Source organism: Bidens hawaiensis, unplaced genomic scaffold (assembly GCF_021521415.1).
Source record: "Bidens hawaiensis isolate Kalapana, Puna unplaced genomic scaffold, B.hawaiensis_p1.1 tig00041228_1, whole genome shotgun sequence".
Classification (NCBI taxonomy): domain Eukaryota; kingdom Viridiplantae; phylum Streptophyta; class Magnoliopsida; order Asterales; family Asteraceae; genus Bidens; species Bidens hawaiensis.
In genome coordinates, this window is record NW_027497303.1 from 120,499 (window position 1) to 131,901 (window position 11,403).

Below are 11,403 nucleotides of genomic sequence, written 5' to 3' on the forward strand. Positions count from 1 at the left end.
ATATAATATTTTTAATCCTAAACATGAATATGAAAAGTAACAATGTCAAAAACAAAGTCATTATACAAATTGATAATTAAAAAGTTCCTAACTAATATTGATACTTATAACAACTCCTAAATTATAAAGGTATTGGTGGTGCGTCCATGAAAGACCAGAAAAAGACCGATCCAAATTATAGGTTTCAGTTGTAATTCTTTTAACTAATATTATTGTTTTACTGGTACCTACATAATATAGAAAGAAAAGCAAGTGTTTATATGTCTAAGTTAACATATATTTTTACATATATGAAGGTGGGGTACGATACAAATGAAAATATGAAATCAACCAGCTATAGTTATTATTATTACTCTACAGTTTTTAACTAAAGTAATTACAAAATATAAATACTATTAATAATTGTTCTAGTTCAAACCTCAAATACTATAGAGTTAACAATAATTAACAATACTATTACTGTAGAGTTAGCATAGTTACTCTAGTTATCTTTACGTTTTTCACGTTAACTCTTTAAGAGCCACTTGTATTTGATCCAAGCACTATATTTTGTCCATTTTAGACTTGGTTTTCACTCTTCTCTGTATTTATAAATACAGAAATACTGATTATTTTCTCATTTATTTACCAACTATTAAACTAGTCGTCTCATGCATTTCCTTTCTTATTTACAGTATATCTTACTCATCTTTAATATCATTATTGTAACATTAATTTCTGTATAATGATATAAAAGTTATAGGGTAATACAATCATGTTTAGCATTTACCTAAACCTATATCATGGGAGACAAAGAAACACGGATACACTATCGATCACAGCTTTATACATCATAAAACAATATGTATATACATCTATACTATGCTCCAGTAATCTGCTTACTAAAGTTTCACCTTTTAGTAAATTCTTATAACTTTTACAAGGGATTTTCACGGTGTCAGGGACGACCCTGCCTACACACATACGACAACTTAGTGCTAAATTTTCGCAGGATCATGTTATAATGCACAGTCGATCCAATAAAACTTGAGAGATCTAAGTGCCCGGTGATGCATGTGATGCACCACCGGCTGTACTTGAGAGGATGATGAATGCACAAACAACTGAAAGTGAAAAAACTGACACCCATGTGTTCTCAGAGTACATTTCAATGGCATCTGTGAATGCAAAACGAGTCCGGCTTTCTGCCCAGTTTCTTATTCTATCTGCCTCTGAAGCATATAGTGCTCTTCCCTGCACCATACAACAAATTATTTTTAAAAAAAGAACAATAAATCTTGCATACCCATTTGAATGGGTAGCATAAAGTTTGAAACTTGAAGTATAACCTAAAGACTGAAATTTGAGCTAAAAATGTCAAAATGACGAGTGGTTTATAAATATATATGATTTAAATCTTATATACTCATTTGAATGTGTGACATAAAGTTTGAAACAAAATTGAAACTTTGTTGTAACTGGATATAAAGAACCAACATTTAAATTAAAAATGTAATAATGGTGAGTGGCTTATAAGTTTATGATTAATATCTTGCGTATACTCATCTGGATTTTGTGACATAAAGTCTGAAACTTTATTCTATAATTGGACCTAAAGAACTGATTTTTCAACAAAAAATGCCAAAAAGATGGATGAAAGGTTTACAAGTTTATGATTAAAATCTTGCATGTTCATTTGAATTTGTGACAAAGTTTTAAACTTTATGTTATAATTGGACCAAAAGAACCGTAATCTGAAATAAAAATGTCGAAAAGATGAGTGGTTTATAAGTTTATGATTTTTTTAATTACCTCGTCGTCAAACCATCTCTTTCGTCTTAACCAAGCAGTGACTAAAGCAAATAAGATTCTTGGAGGGGTTAGGTAATTAACCGCTTTACCACTTCCTTTGATGACCCGCATCCGTGGTACCAAAGTTCTAGCAACTGTCTCTGGTAGCTCACAGATTATATTAAACATCTGCTTGTTCTGAATACTTGATCCACTGTGTTACAATAAAGACAACGTTTATAGCACTTGATGATCTTTAACTTATAACTAGGGGTGGCAAAAATGGGTGGTTGGCTGGCTGGGTAACAGGAGCAAAACAAATTGGGCCAACCCAAATATAAGTATTTTTTTAATCTTTTAGCTTAACCCAGTTGACCCGTAAAAAGATAAAACATAACCCAAACTGACCCATTTAACGAGCCAAGTTGCTCGTGAGCTACTCGAGACTGGCTCTCTAAAAGTATGAGTCGAGCCGAGCTTAAATGAGCTCAAGCCTATCAGCCTAAAAATAAGCTTGTTAATAAACAAGCCCAAACTCGAGCTTCACTTATCGAGCTCAAGTTGGCTTGCGAGCCCATTATTTATATATTTTTTCTTTAATATATTAAATATATATTTACATAATAACTATTATGTATGATAAAAAATTACGAAATAACATGTATTACGTTATATATAAAACTTATACTTAAATATATCATATAGAAAGTAACTACAGATGTATATAAACTAGTTAAGAAATAATAAACTAGCCGAGCTCGAGATTGAAAACCTACTCACAAGCTGAGCTTGAGCTTCAGAAATAGAGCTTGAAACCAGCCAAGTTCGAGCTCTCATAAAGGCTCAAACCTAGTTGCGCTCAAGCTCTTTCCACCTAGACATCAGTAAAGACCACGAGATTAGCATACCTCAACAGCAAGTCGGTCAAAACCATGCCAGGAGACGCTGTATGAACACCAACTTTAGACTTTTTGCACTCTTTGACCAGCGAAGATTGAAATTGTCGAAGCCCACATTTAGTTGATCCATAACTGTGGTGGTTGAAAAAAAATTACATGAAAAAGGTATCTTCAGCCAAGTTTAAACAAAAGACCACTGCCATGCGCAAAATTGACGAGAAACTACGTTCTGAATCTCGTAAATAGGTAAAAGAAAGCAAAAAAAGTCATTAATGTTTAAAACAAAAGCTTACACAGCGGTCAAAGGGGTGCTTGACCCACCCGAGCCAGCACCATCCATGTTAAAAATATGACCTCCTCTATGCTGATTTCCCATGACACGCATTGATTCGCGTGTACAAAGGATAGATCCAACCAAATTCGTGGAGACAATCTAATCGTATCCAAACAAAAAACAAACAGAAAACAGGTCAAGTGGGTCACATAAAAAAAACAAGTAAAACAGACCACATTAAAAAACTGGTCAGACGGCCCACACAAAAGAAACAGGTCAAACAGGCCACATAAAGAAACGGGTCAAATAGGTCACTTGAAGAAACGGGCCAAACAGGTCGCATGAAGAAAACGGGTCAAACAGGTCGCATGAAGAAAACAGGTCAAACGGGCCACATGAAGAAACCAGGGTCAAACAAGTCACATGAAGAAACCAGGGTCAAACAAGTCACATAGAGGAAACGGGCTACATAAAGGAAATGGGTCACATGAAGAATCACATAAAACAACTTTTTGCCGATGAGTTTTTGGAGAAAAAGTGTTTCAGGTCAACGCGACCCGACCCATTACCCGGCCCACCCATTTTACCAACTCAAAATTAAGCAGGAGCAAACCTGTTCTATATCTCCATCACTAAACTGTAACAATGGTCTGAAACCTTTGTTTGTCCCAGCATTATTTATCTGCAAATGGATTAAATAACAGGAAAACATGAGCAATTGAGTAATGTATCATAAGAATAGATTTTAATTTATAAAATGTGAAAATTTAAACACCAACTGCTCACCCAAATGTCAATGGAACCAAGTTTATCGACAGCAAAGTTTGCTAGTTTCCTAACATCATCAGGATCACAAACATCACATGATGTGCCTACCACTTTTGCATATGATGGTTTTTTCATGGATGAGGTGGTCAAACATTCTTGTAGATTCTCCTCAAGCTCATTAATTGTCATGTCGACGGATTCTTCGCTGTTCTTGGAACAAAAATGGAAAGATAAGTACCAATGTCTATATTGAATTATGACTTTTACTATTCTTGGTTATGAAAGTTACCTTCTTGAAGCAATAACTACACGGTCACCTGAAAGTAAAAACTCACGGGCAAGAGCCTTTCCAAGTCCTCTAGTACTGTATCAGCCATTCACACAAAAGTAAAAAGAAAATGTTGAAACATATATAGGATCGAGATCATTTCAGAACTTCCATAATATTTAAGAACTTTAAGAGCTCTTAACCCCCAATCATTTTATTCATTTATATTATTTAAAGGTAGTTTTGTCATTTATTATATGTAATATTAAGATTAAATATATTATATATGTAAATTGGTTATTACACATGCGTAAACGTGTGACTACTTCTACGTAATCACAAAATCACATATAATAAATGACAAAACCACCCTCAAATGATATAAAATAAATAAAATGCTTGGTGGTTAAGAGTTCTTAAAATTTTAAATTATTTGCAAGTTCTGAATTGATCCTGATTCTATATAGGGAAAAAATTTCTTCATGAGAGAACTTGAAAACCCCATACTACATATATGAAGTATATCATACTACACGTCTGCATATACGAAATATATACTATATTTACCCTCGGTACCTAATAGTGTCTCTAAAGGTTGTAAATTTAAACTATACAAACAAAGAATCAACCTTAATTCAATCTAAACTCTCACTCTAGAGCATAAAGAGAGTCGGGTACCTTCCAGTTATGACGACGTTTCTTGGACCAGCACGGCTAACTTCATCCAAGACCATATTTGAACCAATCATGGTTCCAATTATAATCCCTCCAGCCCAACTATACCACATCAAATCATTCAACTGACCATCTCCATCTTCATACCAAAACTTACAATCAAAACCATAAATTTAAAATCTTTTTTAAACAAGATTGATTTCACTCACCTGACAAATTAAACCCAACTGTCAACACAACCCCTGTGCTCATCATGGTCACAATATACCTCCCTAAATGCAAAGCAACCTACACATTTTATTTTCAAAAACACACAAACCCTATATTATTATATAAATAAAATATAAATTATATAATTAATCATAAAATACTAACCCTTGATAATATCTCCTCCAATTTCTCAACAAAATTATCCTTATTAAGAATCAATGATTTAAAAGCTCCAAATAACTTATTATTATTGTCATCAAAGTTAAAGCCTTTATCATCTTTATTATCAGCCCTACAAGGTTGCACAGACAACCCACGTCTTGAAACTGGTAGTGAGTGCCACAAGATTGATCTCCGGCGAAAACCCAGTTGGAGGTGTGACGGTTGGCGGTGGGCGTCCGGCGGAATAGTGGGAAATTTGGCCACCGTGGTCATTGCCGGAGATGGGTTTGGAAGAGTGACAGAGGTGGGTTTAATTATTATTATTGTTACATTTGGAGAGAAGAGGAGAATGTGATGACCACACGTTACAGGAACCTCATCGTCTGGTCCCAATTGTTCGGTTTCTTGATTTGATTAGGTGCCTAATCACACAACAACATTTTGATTTTGATTTTGACACCATTTGTTTCGACTTACTTAAAATGCTTACGTGTTTAGTGGTATACCTAAACGGTAAAAACCGATAAACTTGTCTAAACCGAAACAAGTCAGCGGGCTTAAAATAAATACGATTTGGTTTATAGTTTGACGGTTTACGACTTCAAACTTTGAACCAGTTTCAAAATTTTTGTAAAAACCAACGGAAACAGATTATAAAAATCTTTAAAATAAGAAACATTTATTTTCTTTCTTTTTTTTTTCTTAAACAAAACAATAACAAAAACTGGATTGTGCTATGCATCATGAACTTCTCAACTATTTAGTTGACTTTCTTCAAGTAGGTTGGTTTCTCAATATTCGTTGTGTCAGGGCAATAAGTTAAAGTTACTCTTTAATTAATTAATTCGATGGTTATTTGGTTATAGACACGTACAATGTTAAATATGTTAGATTAACATTAAAAAACTATTTTGATTTTGGTATAAAATATTCGTCAGGGTTGATGTTTGTTCATTCTCCTGTGTGAAAATGAAATGTTTCTACTTCCTTATACATCCTTGTATTGTCTTCTCACTTCAAATCATTTTCATAATGTCATAAATTATTCATAGATGTCACTCCTTTCGCTAAATCTTGAAACCTTTTATGAAGACGCACTCCTACATGTTTGAACAACAACAATTAAACAGAGTTAAAATGAAACAACTTTTCACCATCAAACCACTTACAAAATGGTTAAGACACAGACACTAAACTTCACCACAATTCAAGTTCCAACATTTAGCAAGCACCTAACATCTCCGACATCAACTAAACTCTACCATGAGTGTTACTCGGCTAAATCCTCCATTTACGCTCAGATACAGTTAGCTCATCTTTATTGTGTATATGGGTCTATAGTTCATTAGGTTTATAAACGAATAAAAAAACATGACTAAAATCATAATCATTATCCAAAATTTAAAGATTTGGGATGAAACATGCCATGCATATTATTTATGGATGGAACATTTCCATGTGTGTTTGGTTATCGTATTGTCAAAGATTTGGTGGTTAGCCATATCAATTAGAAATCATGTGAGAACATATGTTTTTGTGGTCCTATGAGATGGGTTTAATCGTTTTGCATAGGTGAGGCAGAACTTTGATCTATATGTACACATTTTCAATTACTATTTGATTTTTCATACTCAGCTTTTGTTGGGTTGCTATTTTTATATTATGAGATAATGACATATTTCCCCTCAATAACTTGTTAAATTCGTATTTACCTAATCTATAATTTTAATTGCATATTTTTCAATCCTTAATTACAAATTTTACAAATTTATGCATTTTTTATTAAAAATAATTTTTATAATGACCATTTTACTCTTACTTTTACTAATCTTTAAATATTACATATTTATCTACATTAACTAATTTTTTTAACCCCCTTTCTTGCATTTTTACCAAGATATTTCTTTATAATATTTACATTTTCATCCTAAGTTGATCAGTTGGTGCGACCACAAATTGCGTACACAAAATTTAATATATATATATATATATATATATATATATATATATATATATATATATATTTTGATAACCACTTTGAGTTTTAAAAACTCGAAAGAACTCAACGTAACAATTTTCTTTTGAGTTTTTTTTACACATATGTAATATGTAAGTGTAAGTAACGTAAAAAAAATTACAGTATTTTTTTACACACCGAATTGACTTATTACACATGTGTAACTAACATGTAAACTTGTGTAATTATCAAAAATCTTTATTCTCTCTCCTGATTAATTTTTGGCAAACTCTACTCACACACCATCTATGCTTATCAACTAGGCTTAATTACACACCATTCAGCATACGTTTCGCATGCTCAACATGCGACCCGTATGCTGAAAAACTTTTTCAGACGACATACGTTTTATATGTAATGTTATACGGTTCATATAGCTAATATAAACAAAAATACGAATAATTTGAAAGGATACAGTTCGTATAGCTTAAATACGAATCATCTAAAATGTGTACGAGTCGTATGAATAACTTTTGTGTAAAATTAATAAATGTCTCGTATAGAAAGGATACAATTCATATAATATAACATGTTGAATCGTCTAAATTGTATACTAGTCGTATCTCCACTTTTGTGTAAATTAGATAATATGACATTTTACGAGGCGTTAGAGAACATGCGAACGTTAAAATAACACAATCTTTCTGTAATAAAAACTACATTCATACATCACTTCTCACTTTTATTTCTACTTGTTACCGGACGCATAGTTTTAATATATTTTATTTTTATAATATTTTATAATATTTGGTTTTTGATAATACATAGTTATTATAATTTTTCCACAAGTTTTATTAAATTTGTTTGGCTATCATTTTCATCGTATGTTTTGTGTTACTTCAGTTCGGTTTCAACTACCAAAAACCGCTACTAACTGTTTAGAACAAGTTTGACCTAAAAAACACGAAACTATGAACATTCCTAAGTACTAAGCTCACATAGTTGTATACCAAATCCATAAAAATATAAATACTAACATACATTAAACCCCAACATAGTTGGAAAAGAAAAATACTACTACATCCATCCAAATGACTAGAATCCACACATACAACAAAAAAAGATAGCGTTTACGTGCGCCAACTTTAAAAAGATAAACCATAATAACTAAATTGTGCATTTATCATACTAGGCATCATCATAAACCATGATCCTCGTCACTACCATCACCAAAACTATCATCATCACCAAAATCATCATCATCACCGTCACCTCTATCATCATCATCATCATCATCATCATCATCATCATCATCACTAACACCAACACCACTAGCATCATCATCACTATCGTCATCACTAACGTCATGAACGCCCAACTCCTCCTGCGGCCGCGACTCCTTTGGCGGAGTCGGGGGTATCATGTAATGACACATCATCAGTGGGACCGTTCCTGTCCCTAGCCAACCACTTTATCATCCTCTCCATCCTTATTATACGCTTCTCCATATTAATTAATTGCGTATCCTGATTCACCGTCTCGACATTGCCATGCGGCTGCCCTGATCGACACGTGGCCCCTAAACAAGTACATAAACGGTGAATAGAATTAAGACTTACTTGGGTGGCTTGAAGAGTACTTTTCTTCAAGTCGCTGGCAATGGTAAAGGTATGACTCCTTGGTGGGAGACTTGAGTAACACTCTCCACTTACAGAGGAAGACCTCCTAGTCTTCTTCAAGTGGAAAACTTTGCTTGCGGTGCTTGGTAATATTTTGATATATGTGAAATCGACACAGTAACATTTCAGCGTCTGGGAATTACCGTTGACATGCATTAATCAAAGCATACTCCTTGTCTGTTAGTATGACACGTGGCTGCATACACTTGTTCAATGTCCTTTTTAGTTGGCTTAAGACCCCACGTGTGTTGGTGCATGATGTCAGTAGTTCAGTATCTTGTGTTTTGTCTGTGTCTGTAATCGTTTAGTCTTGCTTGTTTCGTGTCGAATACTGTTGAGTTTGTATGTTCGCTGATTTGTTTGAGCGAACTTAGGGAGTAGCAAAGTTAGACAACTTCGCCTAGCATGTTAGGCGAAGTTGTCGAGGTATATATAAACCTCAACTTCGGGTTTTAAAGAAGTTTTTTTACGAAACGAGTTGTTGGTGATTTGAGGATCACGTGTTGGCGTTTGGCAATATATCAAGTTTACAAGTATTATTCTGTGTTTTTGTTTTACCGACTAAAACGTATTACTTGTCTTACACTCGTATCGTATTACGTGGGGATTCCGCACCCTCGTGTTACGAGATACTCCTGTGTAGATCCGGCTGGGAGCCTACAATTGGTATCAGAGCGTTTTGCTCATGATTGTGTGGTTCGGGATTATCACACGGGTGTTAAGATCGTTCCGCTTGACTATTCGCGGAACGAGTTTACGTTGAAATACCTTGTTTTTGTGTCTTGCCCATCTTCCCTCATCAAATATACCTCCAAATCACCCCCGCATCCCCCGCAATCAACCCAACTAAAACCTGCAAAACCCGACGTTCATCAAGCGAAGTTGCCGTAACAAAAAGTAGGGTTTAAGCGAACTTATAGGATTTGGCGAAGTTGTTACTAGCGAACTTAACAAGCTAGCGAAGTTGTTCAGCGAAATTAAGCCTTAGCGAAGTTAAACCTCAGCGAAGTTATACTACAACGAAGTTAAACCTCAGCGAAGTTATACTACAGCAAAGTTATACTACAGCGAAGTTATACTACAGCGAAGTTATACTAAAGAGCGAAGTTATACTAACTTCGCTATAGCTGTTTCACAGAACTTTGTTTTTTGTTTCTTGAATCTCTATTTTTCAACAATGACTTCGATAAACATCACAGAACTAGTAAAAATGGAGGTTGAAGCTAGTTCTGCAACTAAAGCTCCAAAACTACTAAAGGGTACTGATTTCGTCGCATGGAAAGATCGGTTTGAACAGTATGTGAAGTATCAAGATGCTAAGATGTGGGTTTGCATTCAAGACGGGTACATTCCACCAACATCTATATGACAAACTGAAAATTTTTCTTACTTTTTCGGGCTCTCATCACGACTTGACTCAAATTTTCGGGACGAAAATTCTTTAACATGGGAATGATGTGACAATCGTCAATTTCAGGTTAACCCCGTTAACTCAACTCCGTCAATTCAAACTTTAAGATCGTTGAATCTATAACGCACACTTCATTACATTTAAACTAGGGTTTAAATGACGCTTAACACTTACTACATGTGTAGTCTTTCGGGATTTGCACCGAAACGCAAACGAGTTGACGCGAACGATTGATAAATAAACGACAAACGTCAAAACACTAATTATGTGATAATTATGTGTTAGGTATATGTGTGTTACTTGATTGTTATGTGGAATGTTAAACAAGAAACAAGAAACAACTAGTTTAGGCTAGAGATGTAACATTTGGAAGTTTAGGGACTAGAGTGTAACTTGTATATCTATAAATATATCATTATCACAAACCCTAACTCCTCTCCTTCCCCTCACAAAAACCGACGGCAGCTAGACCCCCCCCTCCGTGCGATCGGCTCACAAACACACACCAAACACTTGGTTTTAATCTTGGGTTTCCACAATTGAAGCATCCTACACCCGTTTCTAATCATCTCCTACCTTCCTCTTGCTTGTATTGGTGTTTTGAAGGTATAACTTGCAAACCCTAGGTCCGACTTTTTCCTATGCATGGTGTTCATATGATCCTTGTTTATTTGATGGTGTATTAGTGATGATTTGATAACTAGTTTTGATAGTATTGGATGTTAATTGTTGTGTCCTTGATTGTGAGTGCAAATAAAACCCTAATCTTGTATGCATGGTGTAATTGACATGCATGGATAGTGGTGGTAGTGTCTAGCATGTTCTATGATTGATTTATGGTCCATAGATAGTTAAATTGTTGAGTTTTGATGTGAACAGAATCTGGACAGAATGTGTATATGATGTTCAAGTGACTGTAACGAAGTGTAAACGTGAGAATTGGTTGAGATTGTGGGTACTGCAGTAAACTAGGTTGAGTCTAGTTTTCATGAAGTATAAGTTTGTAATTTTTGGACAAGTATAAGTGTACTTTTATTATTTTACAAAAACGTGGTGCAAAGCTGAGCTGTTAGACCTGCTGTTAGGTTATGTTGTAAATGTTATATCTCATGAACTACGAGACCAATTGGGTTGGTTCCACTTCTGGAAGTTGACTCATTGAGTTAGGAACCAAACCCAAGTGGTCTTGCATTTATTGGATTTTTCATTTAACAGGAATTGCAAATAACATTCTGTTGCGCATGAATCTGACTGATATGAGTTTGCTGTAATGTTCTGGTCATTATAAGAAAAATATGTGGAATAAAAATAAGATAAAATATGTTCTGGA

At 34.4% G+C, this 11,403-nt stretch overlaps 1 protein-coding gene across 1 annotated transcript; it reads right to left on the bottom strand.

The window, feature by feature from the left end:
- Positions 1-802: 802 nt before the first annotated feature.
- On the bottom strand, positions 803-5,449 carry LOC143592789 (putative chlorophyll(ide) b reductase NYC1, chloroplastic). The gene is made up of 10 exons (XM_077072618.1): positions 5,030-5,449; positions 4,864-4,942; positions 4,658-4,793; positions 4,001-4,075; positions 3,730-3,916; positions 3,557-3,625; positions 2,963-3,102; positions 2,679-2,801; positions 1,792-1,984; positions 803-1,233 (listed from the first exon to the last, which is right to left on the bottom strand). The coding sequence occupies exons 1-10, from the start codon at positions 5,297-5,299 to the stop codon at positions 1,036-1,038; spliced, it is 1,470 nt and encodes a 489-aa protein (XP_076928733.1). The 5' UTR covers positions 5,300-5,449; the 3' UTR covers positions 803-1,035.
- Positions 5,450-11,403: the final 5,954 nt, after the last annotated feature.